Source organism: Dasypus novemcinctus, chromosome 9, assembly GCF_030445035.2.
Source record: "Dasypus novemcinctus isolate mDasNov1 chromosome 9, mDasNov1.1.hap2, whole genome shotgun sequence".
Taxonomy (NCBI): domain Eukaryota; kingdom Metazoa; phylum Chordata; class Mammalia; order Cingulata; family Dasypodidae; genus Dasypus; species Dasypus novemcinctus.
In genome coordinates, this window is record NC_080681.1 from 10,068,064 (window position 1) to 10,089,274 (window position 21,211).

General features: G+C 43.0%; 1 protein-coding gene across 3 annotated transcripts in view; it reads right to left on the reverse strand.

The window, feature by feature from the left end:
* Positions 1 to 14,860, reverse strand: part of MAGI3 (membrane associated guanylate kinase, WW and PDZ domain containing 3) — a 306,230-nt gene extending 291,370 nt beyond the window's left edge. For 2 of the 3 annotated variants that reach the window (XM_058303015.2, XM_058303014.2), the window contains exon 1: positions 14,491 to 14,855. In XM_058303015.2, the coding sequence (XP_058158998.1) occupies positions 14,491 to 14,806 (316 nt within the window). In that variant the 5' untranslated portion in view covers positions 14,807 to 14,855. Of the gene's footprint in view, positions 1 to 14,490 lie in introns of all 3 variants that reach the window. The other variant, XM_071217190.1, reaches the window with a different exon arrangement.
* Between the last annotated feature and the right edge of the window lie 6,351 nt (positions 14,861 to 21,211).

Below are 21,211 nucleotides of genomic sequence, written 5' to 3' on the forward strand. Positions count from 1 at the left end.
TGCAAATTGGAGATAATAAGACAAATTATACCCATTCCCATTTAGCGTTTTTTATAATGATAAAATATTTCTATTTTGCTTACTTAAAATAAGGAGTTACTTAATACATTAAAAGTGCTGATGAAATTTTAACACTTTTTACAGTGGATTAATATGCCATAAATGCACATATATATGAAAAAATTTTAATTCTTTCCTTTAGTTAGAAATTATCCTAAGAGATTATCTGTTGATCCATTTCCAATCATGATTTATTTTTAATATGACTTTTTAAAAGATGGGGTTTGGTTAAATAAAAGCAATCCAGTTTGACCCTCTAAAACAAAGTTATCTAATAAACAGTAAAACATTATATATCTTGAGACCAGGGTTCTGGAATATTTCCAAATACAAAAAGTAGAAAAAACATATACACACATGTTCTGGGGGGTAACAGACAGGATCTGAGTATCTATGCAAGGACAAACATAAATGAAAAGAGAATAATATAGCCCTAAGATTATGCCAGAACCCCAGAGATTGAACAATCCACAATGGAGATATCGAGGAGCACTGCAATTGGCCGGCAGGATCTATTCAAGGTCGGATTTTTTCTTTGGAAAGCAGAGAAGCGTGGGAGAAGCAATCAGAATAAAGAGAAAACAAAACTGGAGAGATGAGCAGAGAGAGAGCATCTGCTCAAAGGCAGCAGAAGAGGCTGAGGCTCTGAGCTACCAGTATTCAAGCCCTTAAGGCTTAGGGCATTTGTACAGTAGCAAGCTACCGTACGTACCTTACGTACAATCAACTATAATGGTTTATGCAATGTTCATACATGAAGAATACCACAGAATTTTTACAATATTTATAAGAGGCATCCTTCAACAGAGATTTGAATCATGTTCTAGTGTAAAGTGTATTGGAGAAAGGGAATGTGGACTATAAAATACAAACTGCAAACCCCTCCTACAGAAATTTTCAAATATCACACTCTTCCCTCCCTTCTTTGCCTTCTCTATCCCATGGGGAATGCCATCTCTATCCCACAGAATTTGAACCCAAATGTTCACCCCCTGAACATGTGAACATACTACCTTCTCTTCATCAGAAGGAAGGACGTGGAAGGAGGGAAGAAGGGTGGATGGGAGGGAGGAAGGGAGGGAGGGAGGAAATGTCAGAGTGCTGTATTAAGGCTGATAACACACAGACCCTCACAATTTCACATAATTCCAAAAATAGGGAATAAAATAGCACTGAACCTCTTGGAGACTAGAACCGTAGAATGATTACAGGATGATTCAAGAGCATTCTCCTGGATCTCGGAAGAAGAGTTTGTGACCTTCCTTCTAGTGCTCTACTTACACCACTCAGCCGACATCGTGTGTTAAGTTTTTCCTACTTACTCATAGTCTCCTCTCCTGTAATTTTAGTTTGCACATGGTTTACAATGGCTTCTACCTTGACCTCCCTCCCCACCCCCACAGCCAGTGGTGTATTTGGTAAATGCTAACAACTCCCACCAGAGCTGACCCTGCTAACACTGATATCCTGGGAAGAGATGTACAGCAACACACCATTATACGGTTTTTACACCATACATAAAGACTAAACATAAAGAAACTCAGGAGCACAGACAGTAATAAAATGTAGAAAATGAATTAAGAAATGATTAATTTTGACTATCTTTTGCTTTTAATATAACTTAATCGTAATTGTATACAACTTAGTGGTTTGTTTTGCTTTGTTTTATTTTTTAGGAGGTACCGGGGACTGAACCTGGACCTCATACACGCCAAGCTATACCTGCTCTGCACAACTTAGTTTTTAATAACGGCTGCATTTAACCACTGGTTTGCAAAAATCCTGAAAATTTAACAGTCTGTCTTGCAAATAAGTACATCTATAGTGCATCACTGCAAATCCTCTCAGCTGAAGCTTTCACCCCTAATGGAGATTCTTTCCTTTTTTCTTAATTCAAATCCCCAGTAAAGATTCTTTTGGCCCCACTCATCTTTTTAAGCCACAGAAATCCCAGGTTGCTGGCGAGCCTGTGAAGGGGTTCCTTTGGTTGAGGTGCGCTCCCTGCCCTGGATGCCTGTGGCTTGTGGGCGACGGGGCGGGGGACATCAAGTGATAAAAAGCAGCAGAAGCGGTAGTCAGGAGGGACCCAAGCTAACCTACTACAAAAAGTCACTGCAGATGTTAAAAACTGATCAGCCCTATGATTATTCCAACTACAGGCCTTTTCAAAAAGAGATGCTCACCCTAATGACAGCTAAAGAATGGGCTAAACTGTATTTAGAATACTATGTTCAAGAAGATGTGTATGTAGAAAGGGTCAGCTTCTACCTCCTTGTAGTATGCCTTCCTGAAATGCAGAAATTAGGGGGAAAAAAAACACAACTTTACTTTCAAGAGTCCCTTACAGCTAGTATTTTAGATTCAACTTTGATTCCACTGTTGAGACAAAGGGCACAAAATCTGGAATGCAAAAGTAAAGCAGAGTCCTGTCGGCCTACAGCTTTTATCTGTGTTCAGCTAGCAAACAAGGTCATGGATGTGTCAGTGTCCAGTCTCCAGCTCTGAGGGTGTTGAGACACAGCGGCAGAAGCAGCAGTGGCCAGATTCAGCATGCCATCAGCTAGTCACTAGCATTAAGGGAAGCTGTCCCAGTAGTGGCTGGATGCTGCATCCGAGATTGCAAGCAGTTACAGCAGCAACAGCAGCGGCTGTTGGGATCCCCTCGATGCCCGTGGTCACAACTATCTTGAACTTGAACTCCATGGTTTCAGTGGCAACCTTCTGATTACCACTTTCTGCCTGGTCGAGGTGGCAGGTTGTTCCAAGGTATTCTGGAAGTCATTCTCAGAGGCTCAGTCTAGAACCCAACCAAAAGCCTATCCTCCAGCCCTGTCAAAGATTCCCTAAGCAACGAATTCCTGAGTTAGTCCCTGTCCTGTTTCTTGCACTGAACCCTGGCTGATACAGCAAAGGAGTACAAGGTAGATGGATCATAGAAAGATTTCTCAGGTCTACCGTCATGCCTTTCTCTCAGAGACTTAAAAAGAACCCAAGCAAGGCGCCCACCATACCTTTAGTCTTACCTGACAAATTACCACCTCCCCTGGAAACGCCCCTCCAGCCCCTTTCTTCAGTCTTGCCTCATGCAGGGAGCTCCTTCTCTGTTGTAGCCAGCTCTCCGCAGCCTCTGCCGGAGACACCTACCTGAACTGCACATGGCAAGAGCACAGCCCCTCCTTTCAGTATGTCAGTTTTATTGATCCTCATTTCAACCAGACAAGCTCAGAGACCCCAAACCAAAAGTGCCCTTGACAGTTCATCTACCGCACCTCTGAGCCTCCCTAGTCCTAAATATCATCTTGCCGCATTGCATCCCCTAGTCAGTGAGGGGGGAAAAAATAATAAAAGCATAGCTGGCTCTAATTCGGCCCTGTAGCATCACCCACAGAGAGGGATAAAGAACAGCAATAGCAGTCTACCACACAGCAGCAACTCTTCAGAAGCATTTTACCAGGGGAAAAATCGAAAAGAATCTTTTTTAATAAGAAAAAGAATTTTTCAAGGCCAAACAACTAGTAAGAACAGATATTTAAATATCCGAATGTTAAACCAGCTAGTGCTTTTATGACTATTTAAATCCTAACCATAGGCTCCACCATTTGGTAAGGCTAAAAGTGTCCTGAAAATCTGTGGCATATAATATAAATCAACATTCTTGCACTCCAACTTCTGGATTACTAGTCTACCTCTAACTGACGGCTTAACAAACTGAATCTAGCATATTATCCTTAATTCTAAAAGAAAGCATATTTCATAAAGAGACAGAATACATTTAACAGGTTCTTTTTTTCACTACTTTTCTACATAAATTTTCATGTCAGAAATCAAAACAGTGAAAGGAACTAGATGACTAGGTTGCAGTCCCAGCTTGCCACGTTCATGTTATGACTCCTGAGCATAATCACCTGCTCTTGCAAAGCCTCAACTGATCTGTAGACTAAGAGAGTGGTTGGACTGCTATAGTCCCAATCAGTTAAGTAACTGACTCTAAGCCCAAACAGAAAACACAACAGCAAAACCACTGAAAGGATAAATAAGTGGCACCAATATTCTACAACTTGCTTTAACTGCCTCTGCAAAGGGCCTGGAGAAAAGAGGCCTACTTAAAGACAACCAGTGTTTTCTTCTCTGTAGCCTGGTTACATTTTATTCAAACGAAGTATATTTTGAAAAAATTCCGCATACTTACAAAAAGACCCTTAATTCCAAAATCTATCCACTACTGTTTTCAACAGAAAATTTTCTCAGTTACCTACCTTAAGATAATTATGCTAATAAAGATTACAAACACCTTCTTGGTGAGTAAATTGTAGAGTAAGAACAAGATATTTCTAGAATACATGAGAACAAGGTATTTCTAGTATCAAGCATACAGTTTTCACAAGTATATTTATCCTAAAAGTACCTAGGTTCTTACATTTAACTGCTGAAAATATTACCTTACAAATGATACAGGAATTAAAGCTAACTTTCCATTTGATTAGTAATTCTTAACTGTACCGTCACAATCTTTGTTTAGAAACAGAAGCAAGCAATGAAGCTTTTATTTTAAGTATTTGCCCAATGTTTCATTGCATTTAACACCCACTCACACAATTCAAAATTGTGAGGTTTTTCCCTTCAATAGAGAATTAAGACTGATAAATTTTAGCTGTAATGAAATAATGTTCTATCTAGACAGTGAAGAAGGATGAAAAGTCGGTTCAGTGCTTAGTCCTGTGAGTCTGTATGACCTTCAGCATGTTATTCTCCCTGGACCTAGTTTTCTCATGTGTAAAAGAAAGATAATATCTGAATAAAGGAGAGTAACAATATGTAAACTTTTTTATAGGAAGATATTTATGCCAACCTAGAGGCACACGTCCTTATAAACCAAAATGAGACAGGTATACAATGCCATGGCACATGGCTGTTATTCAGTAAATGCCAGCTAGTGTTATCATGACAAGTCCCCAAACCAGAAATATTCCCATTAGACTTAGAGCAAGGCTGTCTGAATTTAGGATTGCCACCAAAGGGTGGCTGAAGTTTCACATCATTTCACATTGATGTTTCATTGTGACAGAGCTCTAGCTAGCAAATCTAATACTATTTAAAGGAAATTAAAATTTTTCATTAGCATGTGCATTCCAACTTAAACACTGAAATTAGTGAATAGAATCCTTAGCTAAAATCAATAATATTTTGACAAAGTGTTCTTCTGCCAAAAGCTACCTACATTGGTTAAGATATAGGTTTGTGAGCAGAGGTAAGGATGACTATATTATTTTTAATAGTTAATGACTTAGTTATTCAATATATGGAATTAATATTGGAGAATTCCAGGCTTCTAGAAGCAGCGAATTTCCAAATACAGTCTAAAGATCTCCCAAGGGGACATAAACCAATCCAAAAAATATAAAGTCCTTGGTATGATTCTTATTGGCAGATCACACCCAATTTCATGGATGTTCATCTTTATGTGCAGTAAGTACATTTACCAACAGCCTACCAACATTTAATATTCACTAAAGGTCCAACTACCAGACCACATTTGACAAAACTGTGAAACTCCTACTGTGCATATCATACATAAACTGAAGTTTGATATTAAAATTATTTTTATGGCAACAAAGTTAAGACATCAATACAATGACAAGAACATAAAACTAGTGTGAAATGATGTTCAAAGCACGGCCCTCTCTTTCACCTGCCCACCTCCACTGTAAGCACCTCTCTGTTCTCCCACTAGGCGCAGGAAAAACCCAACAAAGGTGGTCAAATTTTATTCTACACTGTCTGCCAAATAACTGTTTTGGTGATTAAAAGGATACCTCATTACACATTCAAGTAGTGTTTCAAAGTTAAGAGTCGGTTAAATAAATCCTTTATGCATAAATTCTAAGAGACCATTGGTTAAAAGGTATTATTAGAGAGTCCTTAGAAATAATACAATAACAACACCAACTCAATTTATGTTTAAGGACCAATGATTTAAAAACAGACCTTGGAAAACAAGTAGCCTAGAATTTCATTTTCAGAATGGTAGAGTAATATGAAGCTTTAAAAAGTGCATTGTTTAACTAGGGTAATAATCATTTTCTCAATGACAAAGATAATTAAATGATCCTACAAAGCATTCCATCTACCTGAGAACAAGCAGCATTGATTCAAATCATTATATTTGATATAAACATTTTAAATAAAATTGGAGAAAATTTACTCAGTTTTGGTCTACAGTTAAAAAAAATTCTAGTTAAAAAAAAAAGAGACAGTTTTATGACAACGGTGTATTGCTTTGGACTTCAAAGTGGAAGAGAGTAAATGTTTCAGAAGAGACCATTCCCTGCGTGCTGCTGGCCCAGCATGCTCTCCTCTGCGGAGCTATCCCCCCCTTGCCTCCTGGGCTCTCACACTTTGGGCACAGTTATTAATCACACCAGTTGACATTTCATCCAGGCCTGGCCCATCCTGGTACCCCCACTGCCTTCTCCCTACAGTCATTGGTCCAAGAGATGGGCAGAGGGCCAAAGTCCTGGCATGGAATTTGTTACTGGACTCTAGGAAATAGATGAGAAGCCTTAAGGACTCTATGACCGGGGGCGGGGTGAGGAGGACTCTGGGGCCACCTTTCCTGCTACACTGAGCGAGCCGAGCTGAGAAGGAAGCCAACCCAGGGCAAGATGACCATCACTTAAGAAAGTGAATTAGCTGATCCATGCCTGGATTTTCATGCTTATAAAAAACCAATGAATTTCTTCTTAGCCAAAATCAACCTCAGTAGAGTATCGGTCACTTGCTACAGAAAGTATCCTTATAAATGAAGCAACTGACATGTGAATTAGAATATTTTTTTCCTGCTGAGATCTAAGTTACCTGTTGCAAACTGGGTAACTATATTCGAGGCGTAATATTTCTCCAGCACTATTTCACTAGAGTGGGTTTTTTAAGGTATTTGGGGAAGGGGGAAGAAGCCAATTTAGTTTAATTCTATTTGATTGTTTTTTGCCTTTTCGGTATTTTCATTTTAGAAAACTGCTTCAGTTCAATGTCATCAAACATAGAAAAATCCTGTTTTCACAGTCATGTGTAATTCCCAACCAGAACAACAGTGAGATATAAGGTAGCCTCAAATAAAATAGTTATAGATGTTTAAAATTCTCTGCAAGAAATAGAAGAGAGGCTAAGATGTCAAAGAGCATTAAATAAGTAGTCATTTACTGTGCATATCGCATATCCAAGATGATAAGGGACATCTCTAAATAGAAAAGATCGTATTTTTTAATAAATTTGAAGCAAAATTTCTTTCCAATTCTCACCCATAATATAAAAAAACTAAACTCAAATAAATTATGGCTGAAAGTTTATATCCCTTGACATCTATTAAGTCTCTAATACAATATCTCCAGTTTAAGTGTTAATGAAAGTACCCAAGAATCTATAAGCACAGTTTGTGCTCTCTTAGAAAACATTTAGATGTGTCACGGATCAAATTATGATCTTCAAAGCCCATGAGCCCCAGTCATGTTGAGATAACTGAAACAGAGGGGTGCAACTGTTCCTCAGAACCACCGTGATGCATCAAGACGAAAGTGCTGGGGTTACAGGAAAAATGGAGATAAAATGGTGTCATCCCATCCCTTTTCACTGGAAGCCAATCAGCTGTGACTATACCAAAAGAATCAGAGTTGAGATGAAAATACATTTTCAGTTACCTTTTTACTAAGCTAGCAAATTGCATTTTCCCATAAAATTGGGTGGGCTTCCAAGTAACTAAAGAAAGCCTATAAAGCATAGTATTAATGATAATATTTTAGCTACATTATGATTTAATAAAAATACTCATGGTATTAAATTATGAGCTTTATTTAATAAAGCTGAAGGCAGAAATAGCATCTAAGCCACCTTAACAGCTCCAACTGGAAAAAAAAAAGGAAACAATTTATAATGGAACTACCCAAACATTTAAACAATTACTATGACTTTCCCTCTCTTTTCCAATTATTCATAGTACTGTGGATTTCTTGCTTTTATACAAAATAAACTATTTTTACAAACAAAAAACATCAAGCTGAACTATACCCTAAGACCTTTCTGTATTGAACATTCTTGTCCTTTGTTTTTCTCCTCTTCTGTTTCTTGCCTACTACTGAAATGATCCTAATTCCAGTCAACCAAAACCTGTCCATCTTTCAAAGCCAGGCTAAAATTCAAAATTCTTCACATTTCCCTCCCCAATTAACCACATCTGAAAATAAGGGGAAATGGCAAGAGACCTACTAAGACAAAAAAAGAACGAAAACTTTTCTTACACTGCACACATTCAACTTACGCCAATTCAATATGCACACCCAAATGAAGATTATTTCTTAGAGTTAAAAGATATGTCTTTTTTTGGAAAATATACTCTTTTAAAGCAAGCAAACTACTTCATCTGAGGTTCAACCAAATGAACAGCAATTTCCAAACAGGATGAAAAAGTGGCATATAGGACTCATCTTAAAAATGGTACAATAGTGTATTTTATGGACAATTTAAGGGCTTTTAAAATACAGTTTTGTTTATATTTGATTTTCCCCTTTTTGTAATGACCTGAGAGCCTAAATCCTTCCTAAGATGCAACTCCACAACCACTTTTTATGCAGTCAATTCGTTTTCAACAAAATCCATACTCCAACTTACCAAACAGTTTTAGATACATGGAGAAAAGTGAAAATTGTAAACCCTTATTCCAGGTATTCCTTACCAAGGAATCACTAAGTTCCCACTAAACTGGGAACTCCTTGAAGGCAAAGACCATTTCTGACTCATTTTTGCATTCCCAGTGCTAGCTCATGGCTGGCAAAGGCGGGTGCAACCCTAAATATTGGTTGAGGCAATAACTGTGCATAAGTAACGGAACTTTCTAGTTTCTCTTTATACAGTAAAATAAGTACTTTTCCTTGGAAAACATTCTCAAAAATGTTTGCTCTCCAAAAAAAAGAGCAACCAATTTTTCTCTTTACCCACAAATAAGTCTCTCATAACACCAACCTCCAAGGTACTGAAAATCTTACCCTCACCTTTAGCAAAAGTTAATTTTAAGGGCATTCATTCCCTCTACCAAAATGTGGTATTTCAATCAATTTATTTCTCAAAATTTCAAAGAAAGAAACAAAAATAATTAATTAATTAAAATGACACAGTTTATCCTCCACAACGAAACGCTTGATCTTTGTCAAATCGCAACCAAAACTTGACTTAAGCAAAGTGGATGTGGCTCAAGCAGTTCAGCACCCGCCTACCACATGGGAGGCCCCAGGTTCATTCCCAGTGCCTCCTAAAGAAGACTAGCAAGACAAGCTGACACAATGAGATGAAGACGCAATAAGTGACAAACCAACAAGATGATGGCCCAACTAGGAGACACAATGAGGAAACACAATGAGAGAGCAACAAACAGGAAGCGGAGGTGGCTCAAGTGAATGAGCACCTCTTTCCCACATAGGAGGTCCCAGGTTTGGTTCCACTGCCTCCTAAAAAGAAGACAAGGGAGCGGAGGTAGCTCAAGCCATTGGGGGTCTCCCTCCCACACGGGAGGTCTCGGGTTTGGATCCTGGTGTCTCCTAAAAAGAAGACCAGGACGCAACAAACAGAGAGCGAGAGAGCAGAAAGCAAGGGTAAAACAACAAGAGGGTGAGAGGGTGCAAGGAAAAATACATAAAAAATCTTTTTTTTAAAAAAAGAAGACGAGCAGACAGCAAGTGCAAAACAATGGGGGCGATAAAAATATATCTTAAAAAAAATTAACCTAAAACTGGTGGAGTATGAAATTGGTACATAAGATTGAAGTGGTTCATGAAGATGTTAATTCTCCTACCATACACTCCCAAACACTATGTGTCCACAAAACGTACAAAGTCCTTAGCAGTTACATAGCAAAGAAGCTATACAAAACAAATCACCTGAAAAGAGTATGCTCTGATTTGATTAATCAGATACGTGAACAAATTTAGGAGTTTTTTTTTTTTAACCATCAAGTTAGATAAATTAGAGACAAAAAAAAAAAAAAAACAGCCACCCTGTAATTTGACTCTCATAAGAGGTTTTATAAAGCACATCCCACCCCAAGATCCCAGAGGAAAAACAATTTATATTGCTCAGAAACATAGCGTACGTTCCATGAAAATCAGCTCTGGCAATAAAATGAATAAAATGAAAGATAATCTGAAAATTGAAAGGAGCAAATGTTAAGGTTAAAATGTTGTGTTTGTTTTAACCACTAAGATAACAAGCAATTAAAGAATAGAGAAAACAAAAAACCTAAACCTAGGAAATAAAATTTTACAGAATTATACATTCTAAGAAGTCTGGGGGATAAGGGCAGGATCAAGAAAGCAACCAGTATACTAGAAAAATGAATAAAATTAAATATATTATCTGAGTTGTTTGGATACATTACTTCTGTAAAATGATGGATGGAAATTTTTTTTAAAAACCCACAATGATGTTAATGACATAGTAAGAGTCATCAAATCTAAGCAAATTAGAGGTATAAGTTCATTACTCCTATGAGATGAAGGTGTTAATGAGTAGAGAGCAGGAAGTGAATTAAGACCAACTTTATAAACAACAAACAGAAAAAGCTACCAAAATTTGAAAGAGCAGAAAAGTTTCCAATTTAAGGTTTATCGAAATTTGATGCCACTATCCTTAACAAGAGGGCTTCCTCACCAAAACCCTAGTTTCTACTATTTAAAAAAAGATAAAGAGGTATTTATGGCCTTATAAACCTAGGAGGCTAGCAATTAATTATAACTTCCCTCATCTTTCCCTTCTTCAAATATTACAACCACCTAAACGAACTTACTGAAAAGTTCCAAATTACCCACTAAACCAAAAGAAATAACAAAAAAAATCTAAGAGTTAAGAAAAGGTGCAGTTATTTGTTACTTGCATAACAAACACTCCTTACTCCTTACTTAAAAGCATCCAGCAACATTTCATTACCAACATGGAATGTATTTCTAGGAATGTGCTCATTTTAATAAAATTCCCCCACGAACTGATGTCCCAAGGAGTCAGTGATGAAGACGTTTTCCTACATTTAATTAATTACACGAAATCTATTTCAAGTTATTTTTTGTTTACGCAAACTGTGACACTGTTTTCCTTGTTATTTTAATCCCTAGACCTAGGGAAGTTAAATGCAATGTGTGTGTAATAATGCAGTAGACAATGGTTTCACATATACTTTTTCAGTATTTAACAATCTCTGAAATAAAATCCACATGATTGACCACCACTGAAACATGTGTTTAAAGGTATATGAAGAAGCAAATATTTATATACCCCATAAAACTCTACACATTCATAGTTTGGAGAATTTAGAACAAAATTAACTACTTGTATCATTAATCAGAACAGAAATTTTTTAAGATTATACTTTGAAGTAAAATCAAAGAAACTAATCCTGGTCAGAGGACTATATCATGAAACAATTCCACCAGAGGTCTGAAATTCAACTTCCTTTATTCCTGGGAAAATACAAAGTTCAAATTCAAGGACGATTCTTCTCTGCGCAAAAAAAAAAAAAAAAAAAAAGAAATGACAGGGTGGTAATTAAGAAGCAGCTGGCTAGCTGGGCCAAGTAATAGGTAGAACCTAAGATTCTCCCAGAAGTAGGAAAAGTACAGACTGCTAAGTGTTACCTTAATAATGAAAGCAATAAGATAGTCCTTAACTCTTTCAGGAAAAGCCCAGGATCAGAAACTTTAAGGAATTAGCTTCAATTAAGCTAAAGACAGACAGCATCAGAAAGAACATTGATCAGGTCATCTAGCCGACGGTGCTGGTGGCTTTGGCAGGGCTCCTCTTAGCATCCACTGGTTGAAAAGGACAAACCTGGGAGGAATCGGTGCCGCAGCAGCCACATCCTACAGTCCAGCTCATCCTCCCACCATGGACTTGTCAGAAAACAATACGAGATCCTATCCCGCCAGCATTAACGTCTTACAGAAATGGTTAAATTTTACTCTTGCACTGTGCTAGTCTTTAAATTATATGTTGTAAATATAGTTTAATAGAGTTACTACTCAAACAGTGCTTAATACACTTCACGATACTTCATTAAATTGAAAAAAATCCATTTATCTCACAAATTATAGACAAAAAGAAAACAACACGGTGCAGGGCAAGTTCCCTTTTAAATTCCTTACTCTGTCTTCTCATTCTTTTCAAAATTAATCATAACAGTATGGAATCTTTGTCTCCCGTAGAGATAATATTTATGCTGCTTTCAATCACTCCCAAAGTTCTACAAAGTCTCATGCTTAATATGCAAAAACTTTCCTATTCTATAATAAATGTTGCTTCTAAGCAAAGCCATTAAGCAAGCCATTTAAAGTAATGACTAACATGAAGCTATTAAAAAACTAAGAAGACTTTTTAAAAAAGAGATAAAATCTTTAAATTACAACTTGCCTAGAAATAAGAGTATTAATCTCAGACAACACAGACATAGTGGAATCCTTTTGAAATTACTGAAGCAGAATGCATCTTTAAAAAATAAGTGCAGTATTCAGAACTTTTATTATTAATGATTACCGATTAATATAAACTACTCCTTTATTTCGGTGAAACATTTAAAATAGTGTCTGTGGTTATCAAGAGAGCAAAACTGCATTACTATAAAAATATCTATTATATTCTAGGGCACCAGATGTTTATTCAACACAGTTAATTGAAATTACTCAGCACACTCTAAACCCTGAATTACTTTCTTAAATTTGATATAAAGGTTGGAAAAATGTTTAACATGCAGACCAGACTAATGTTAAAGATGCATCTCCCAGGCTTCTAAAGGAATCACAATAGTATGAGAATACATCAGGTACCTCATCAATGTATCAACTTTAAGACTATTTTTTAAATTAATTATACCCTAATCAATGCCCCCAATTAATCACAACAAAACACAAAGCAGTGATGCAAATACTCTCATCATTTCCTTACTCATGGGATTTGAATTACATGGCACCTAGATTGTAAGAGATCTATATTTTGCATTTTACAGACAGTGCCTGACTGGTTAAATTATAGCGCCTAAAGCCTTTCCTCTATCCTTCACAAAAGCTCTGCAAGTCTGAGTTAAGAAAGAATTTTGGAATTCACAAAACTATACAGAAAAGGATGCTCAAGTCCGCCAAAGTTTTAAAAATTAAAACAATTTTTAAAAATCTCACATAAACCTACTATAAACTTAAAATGAAGATGGTGGAATAGACTGTATTAGGAAAGCCTTAACTTGAGGTTGTAGGGCTCTGTGAGTGTGTGTAGATATATACCCACAATGCACACACACATGTATTATTGCACCACAAACGATCAGTTCCAATTAAGCCTAAGGACTACTGAAGAAGCACTTCCACAGTGAGCTGCTGAGAACGAGGGGGGGGGAAGGACGGAGATACTAAATTGTTCTGGCATTTGGGGGTCAAGGGATGGGTTGACCAGCACGTCACCGTTAAGCAGCCCCTTAGGTTTGGATGCACAGCATACTCAGCAGAGCACATTCAGCAAAAGACTTCGATTCGTAATCACGTTGTAATCACTCTTCTCTCTCCTACAAACATCTCAAAACAGAATTACAACCCACGAGTGCTGAAGGCCGAAACGACCCACAGTGTGGTGGACAACAGAACGCAGAGCCCTACTCCAGAGCGACCAGGCACCGCGGGACGCAGTGGGATCAATGCTCGGGAACTGGCCAGGATGCCAGCAACGCAACGTGCTTTGCAGCAGATTTTACGAGCACAGAAGACAGCGGGGCATCAGGGGCGCTTTCTGACCCACCCTTTCAGCAAAATTCTGTGAGCTCAACAGCTTCCGCCCAGCGAGGCATCTAGGTCTTCCTTCAGAACCCAGACTCTCGAGAGCTGCCTGTAGGCGCACGGCCCATCGGGACCTCGGCACCTGAACCACCCGGGCTGGGTGGGCTCCGCGGGGCCGCCGGTGCGCGGCCACCACCCGGCACTGAGCCTGCCCAGGTCCTCGAGGTGGTCCCCTGGGCCCCCAGAGCCTCAAGAGCAAGCCCCCCACCCCGCTCCCTGTTAGGAGATGCTTAAGACTGGTCCGAAGAAAACGCTCCGACCAGGAGGACCCTGTCCACAAAGGAGAGCAGGAAAGGGCTGGCTTTCTCCGGTCACAAACTCTGAGGTGGGAGCCGGGCGCCGCCAACTCGGGAACCCCGGCTCCGGGGCGCAATTCTGGGGCCGCTCGAGGGCAGCCCCGGCGAGCCCGGGCTCGCTCTTTCCGCCGGCAGAATGGGCCCAGGGCGCCGCCCCCGGCCCTCGCAGGGACGCGGGCACCGCCGCGGGGTCGCGGGTGGCGCCCTCCCCTGGCCCGGCCGCTCCCCCCCCCCCCGCCCCGGGCCGCGCCCCTCCCCGCGGCGGCAGGGCGCGGCGGGCGTACCTGGCTTCACCGTCTTGAGGCGCACCGGCTCGCGGAAGTGGCGGATGACAGCCAGGGTGTCCCGGTGGGTGAGCCCGCTGACCGGCGTCCCGTTCACCTCCAGCAGCACGTCCCCCGGGCCGGGCGCCTTGCCCGAGACCACGCAGCAGGTGCCCCCGCCGGGCTCGTCGCGGAGCCGCCCCAGGTAGGGGAACTCGCCGCGCTCCGCGCCGCCCCGGATCTCGGCGCCCGAGTCGCCCGGGGGCCCGGCCCAGGACACGGCGCACTCCTGCACCTTGCTGAGCCAGTGCTTCTTCTTCTTCAGCGTCTTCGACATCGCGGACCCCGCTGCACCATGAGGGAGACCCCGCGCGGGCGGCGGGGGCGCCGCGCCGGCCCCCTCTCAGCCCGCGGCCCCGGCGGCCCGCGCGGCCCCGCGAGGGGGGCCTCGCCGCGCCGGCCACCCCCGGCCGCAGCCCGCCGGGGGCCGGGCCGCTCAGCCCCGAGACGCCCCTCGGACGCCCCTCCCGGCGGCGCTCCCCTGGGCCCGCCGGGCTCGGCGAGGGCCGCCCGGGACGAGGCTGAAGAAAGGAGCCGGGAAGTGTCCCCGCGCGGCTCCAGAAGGGGTTTCGGGCGGGGTCACTGCCGACGGCTGGCCCCCGGGCTCGGCGCCCGAGCGGCGGGAAAGGCTGAGGCGGAGGGGGGGGGGGCGGGGAGGCGAGAGGGGAAGAGCCGGAACGAGAGCGATCCGTCGGGGGCGCGCAGGAGCGCGCCGACGCCCGCCGCCCGGTCGGTGGCGGCGGCCGCGGAGCCGGAGCGCGGAGCCCAGCGCCTGCCCGCGCTGCCAGGAAACTGCCGCTTTCCAGCCCGCCGCAGCCCCCTCCCCCCGTCCCCTCCCCCGCCCTCGCCCGGCCCTCCGCCGCGGCCCCGCCCCCTCCCGCCGCGCGGCGCCCGGCGCGCTGCCGTCACCGGCCGGCGCTGGGGGGCAGGCCCCGGCTCTCGACTTTCGCGCCGGGGATTGGCCCCCGGGGGGCAGGGGGCGGGCCCCCAGTGAAAGCGAGGGCCGCCGATTGGTCGGGGGGAGTGGAGGGGGCGGGCACTAGAATGACTGAAGTTTAGAGAGGGGGGGCGGAAAAAAAGAAGTTTGGGGAGTGAGGGAGGGCGCGGGGGAGGGGCGAGGGCAGTGGGGCCGGCTCCAGGTCGCCGGGCCGGGAGAGGGCCTGCGCGCGCGGGCTGCGGCCGAGGGAGAAGTCGGTTCCGACGGCGACCGAGCTCCCCGAGGTGGAGGCGTGGCCGGAGCCCGACGAGGCTGGGGCGGAGCCTCGGAGCCTGCCTCGGGCGCCAGGGCGCCTCGAGGGCTTGCGGTGGGCAGCGGACGTGCGGAGCCGGGAGAGGGGGCGAGGCCTCCGGGCCGGCCTGGCGCGGCCGATCGCTCACCCCGAGTCGACGTTTCCCGTTTGTACATTCGTTCGGCAAGTGTTATTGTGCGCCCGTGGAGGCGTGGACTCGGAGTCTGGTCAATGGAAGGTAAAGTACAGTCCTGCACTTGACTGCTTTGTGATCCCGGGCAAGTTAGGCAACTTCTCTGAGCCGAAGCCTCGTCGGCCGAAAAGTGGAGATGATGATACTTTCTCCTCCAAGTTGTTGTGAAGATTACATGAGACACATGTAAAAAAAAAAAAAAAATCTGCAGAGTGCCTGGCGGAAGGTGGATGCTTCTTATATTTGGTAGCTAAAGTATGATGACGATGACTTTGTATCAGAAATTGTGCTAGGTCCTGGGGTACGAGGATGAGCAAACCAGTGGCCCTTTTCTCAAGGGAGGTTGCAATCTAGAGGAAGACACAGACAAGCAGACCGCCTGAGGTGGAGTCAGGGTAGACTAACGTTGAATAAAAAATAAAGAACGCCCCTTCCAGCATTAATTTTTCAGAAACTCCACTTGAACTTTCCTCTCGACTTGATTCAAACGTTTCCTTGGTTCTAGAATAATGCACATACACACACACACATAAACCTCTTTTTTTTTTAACAAATCAATTCTATTGATACATACTAATAAAGCATACAATTCACCACCACTTCTAAAAATCCTATCCATCCTCAGCTCAAATACCAAAGCCTCTGAGTTTTGGTCCTCAAGTGGAAAGTGTTTTCTCTGAGCTATAATACTTTGTTTCACGTTGCAGCATGCCTCTTATTTATGTAGTTTCCTGACTCCTTTTAATAGTAGGGAAAAGCGTATATTAAACAATGAATAACGTCACAGAACTTCACGGTATCTCAGGCTGGACCACACTTGAGCAGCTGCAGTGATTTCGTTCACAACATTGTTATCAGTCAGGGTAATAGCAGGAAGCAAAAGGCACTTTACAGAGATGTGGGCGGATGTGGGAAACCACAAGGGAAATGTGGAACCTTGGGGCTATAAGGTCCTGGACCTGTAGAGGTAAGGGGAAGGAACAGTCACCAAAATTCAGGGAGGACTGCCTGACCCAAGCCTGTGACCTTCAGGCAGGAGATGCAATCAGCCTCAATAACCATCCAAGGGGAATCTGGGGGATTTAAAGTTTACTCACCTCCCTTCTTCAATGTCTTTTAATGACCAAGTCCAAGCAAAAGCCAGAGAGCCCTTTGATGTAGACCTTATCAGTCAGTCTCATGGAGATGAAAAGACAGTGCATCTGGAGAAAAGGGGGAAATACCCAGCACAGACATCATGTGGATTGTCCAGAGCTACCCAGATCTGAGACAGAGTTGGAGTATTTTTTTTTCTAAACTACTATCTACAGACGCAGATTCCTGGATGAAATCTCCATAACCTGTACATAGTCTGTTTTTGCTGCAACTCTGGGAAAACGTCTTTCCCTGCCTAGAGTGTACCATTAAAATGCCCTTGGCGACAAGGAATAGAATATTCGAACAGTAGCTTAGAGCACTGATTACATCTTTAACATGAAGTTCAGATATAGGTAGTCCCAGGGTTAGTTCAGCAGCACAATCATGACATGAAGGACCCCAGCTCTTTTTGTGTTTTCTCTCTGCTATCACCTGCACATTGGCTTTTGTCTCCAGGTTTTTCACCTCTTGGCTGCAATGTCACTGCCCCAGCACCAGACATCACATCCTCAGAGGTCATGGTCCAACAGAGGAAGGAAAGGAAGAAAAGTGTTGCTGCTCCCATTTTATAAAGAAGAATCTTTCGCATAACTGTGCCCTCCCCCCCCCAGTAGAATCTTTCTTATTGGCCTGAAAATGTTCACGTGCTCATCAAAGACCAGTCACTGGCAAAAGGAAATGGGATTGCCTCCAATTATTATATAGAACATGAACCACTCCCAACCAAAATTGAGGTTCTGTTTGAAAGGAAGAAGTTGTTGAGTAGACTTCCAACTTCCCCATGCTTCCACCAAGAATTATAAGTTAGCTTGACTCTTGGGCAGAAAATGATAGTGATTAAGAGCTTGAGCTCTGGAGTTAGACACCAAATCCCAGCTATTCTACTTATTAGCTCTGTGACTTTGGGCAAGCTATTGAACCTCACCTAACCTCGGTTTCCTCATCCACAAAATGGTAGCCCTGATCACAGTGCTTTCCTAACCGGGCTGTGAGAAATGGCTGGAGTGGTTTTGAATCAAGCACTTAGCATAGGGTCTGGCACACAACAAACACTTGGTAAATTATTATTTTAATTACTTTGTGCTAATGAAATAGTCATATTTGTGACAAGGCTAAAGGCACTGCCAATTACCTTTACAATTCTATGTAAACTAAATTTACCAAACTTAGTGAGCTTACGTTCAGTTAAAAAATATGTATTTTGGAAGCAAGCTGCTCACCCTAGTGGGCTGGTTCTGGGAGGATACTATTCAGGAAATTGCTGCTTGGTTAGAAGGGGAACATTATAAGCTTCTGTCTCTAAAATGGTACCTAATCAAATAATCAAATTGTATCCATGTTTATCACTGCTTTCCAAACCCAATAATTGACTAAATAGGTTTGGTGTCCATTGGGGATTATTAATAAATCCAACACCATAGAACCTGGTTTAACAAAAGTAAATGAGGGACGCAGATTTGGCCCAGTGGTTAGCGCATCCGCCTACCACATGGGAGGTCTGCGGTTCAAATCCCGGGCCTCCTTGACCCGTGTGGAGCTGGCCAATGTGCAGCGCTGTTGCGCGCAGGGAGTGCCCTGCCACGCAGGGGTGTCCCCCGCGTAGGGGAGCCCCACGCACAAGGAGTGCGCCCCGTAAGGAGAGTCTCCCAGCGCGAAAGAAAGTGCAGCCTGCCTACGAATGGTGCCACACACACACGGAGAGCTGACACAGCAAGGTGACGCAACAAAAGAGACACAGATTCCTGGTGACGCTGACAACAGAAGCAGACCAAGAAGAGCACACAGCAAATGGACACAGAGACCAGACAACTGGGGGGGGGAGGGGAGAGAAATAAATCAGTCTTTTAAAAAAAAAAGTAAATGAGACAGTCGAGCTTAATCTATGGCGATGGAGATAGAAATGTTCCAATATGATTATCACATAAGTTAGGTCCCAAGATGGCTTCTGTGGCTCCAAGTATCACATCCTCACACAAATATGTCAATAGACTGAGGAGAGAGAAGAAAATGTCTCCTTTCCTCCTTTTCTTGTAGATCTAGGAAATCTTTCCCCATGGGCTCCCAGTAAAACTGCCCCTCCAACTCATTGGCCATCATTGTCCAAATGCTCTTTCTTAAACCAGTCTTTGCTACGGATAATTAAGTACCACAACTGCTAATTCTGATTCACTTCAAGGACTCAGTAGCTGAGCAAAACTGGGGATAGCTTAGTAAATGAGAAGAAGACAGGTTGGCTTTTGGCAAAACAACAGTGTCTGCCACAAATACACTGTATTGATTTGCTTCTATTGGGGGGGGCGCAAGGTGGGAATTTGTTTTATTTTTACAATATTTTGCGAAGTGTTCCTAACGAGAGGTAAGTAAACCCACCCCTCTAAGTAGAAACTAAAGAATGGAAAGTATAAATTTCCAATTTTTCTGAGGTATCCCATGCTGCCACTCCTTGTACCTTGTACAATCAGGGGTGCCCTGTGTGGTAGTGCAGTTTGTGCACTGCGCAACTCTGAGGGCATCGCGCACATTGGACTCCGTGAGTGGTGCTGTGGAGCTGGGCAGTGTACAACCTGCATGTGGGGTAAAAGGTAGCTCTGTGCCAAAACCTGGCGGTGGGGGAGGAGGGCTGCTCGATTTCACCGATTTTTATATTCTCACTGGTTTTTTTCATGGAAACCTGAATCTCTAGTAACAGTAAACCAGACCGTCCTTACTAGAGGAAGTCATTCTCAAGCATTAGTTGGAGGGGGCTGGGTAGGACAAATATTTGAATACTACATAGAGTACAAGAAATTTTTTCCCCTTTTCATTTTTTTTATTTTTTGTTAAAGATTTATTTTTTATTTATTTCTCTCCTCCCCCAATCCCCAGTTGTCTGCTCTGTGTCCATTTGCTGTGTGTTCTTCTGTGACCGTTTCTATCCTTATCGGTGGCACGGGAATCTGTGTTTCTTTTTGTTGCATCATCTTGTGTCAGCTCTCCGTGTGTGTGGCACCATTCCTGGGCAAGCTGCACTTTCTTTTGCGCTGGGCGGCTCTCCTTATGGGGCGCACTTCTTGTGCGTGAGGCTCCCCTACGCGGGGGACACCCCTGCGTGGCACGGCACTCCTTGCGCGCATCAGCACTGCGCATGGGCCAGCTCCACACGGGTCAAGGAGGCCCGGGGTTTGAACCGCGGACCTCCCATGTGGTAGACGGATGCCCTATCCACTGGGCCAAGTCCACTTCCCTATCCCCTTTTTATTTTTATTTTCACAGATTATTATAAAATTGTCTTGAATTTTTAAAATCTGATTCACAGAAACAATATTAATGTTTTATTGTAACTTTACATTTTATTAGCATTTTTATTTGTCTAGGCCTGTGGGCTAATTTGTATGCTAATGCTAAAATATGCTCAATTACAAAAGCAGTAACATGGAAAATTTTATTTCAGTCAAACAAACTGATTTTTTGTCCAAAATCTTTATCGCTATGTTTCATGCCTAAACGTACATTTTTTACCCATACGTGGACTTAACCTGCAAATGACCAAATGAATCCAACTGAAATTCACAGAATAATAGGAACATTCAAAACCAACTACAGTGCCTACATTCTTTGAAAAGGGGGGGTTAGTCAAGCAGTCAGATGTCAAGTTTATCTAACAAAGCAGGACAAAGAAAACATTGAAGGAAACAGAAAACACCAAAAGCCCCATCTTTCAGCTTTCAGCTTAATTGCAAAGTCCTCCTCAGGGCCAGCCTTGATTTCCTACAGCTGGATGCCGTCTCTTCCTTCTGAACATCAAGGGCAGGTTGTCTCCGTGTGTTTTATCTCTTCCAGTAGACCTCGTCCTGGCTGAGGGCAGGATCTCGTTTCTGATTCGTCTGTGTATCACCGCAGGGCTGGGCCCTGCATCTTCGGTACGGTTAAGCAGTCATTCATTCCTTCATTCCAGTCACCAGACCGAGAGAGAGTACCTGTTCCGAAGAGGCTTTACAGCCATCAACAGCCCCAACGCCGCCTTTCGTAGAAGACAGTGAACCAGAAACAAGTAAATGGTCAGGATAGTTTCCATAGTAATAAGGGCTAAAATAAAGTACCAGGTGAGACCGAAGGAAGTGAGGGGGTGGCCAGCAGGAAACGG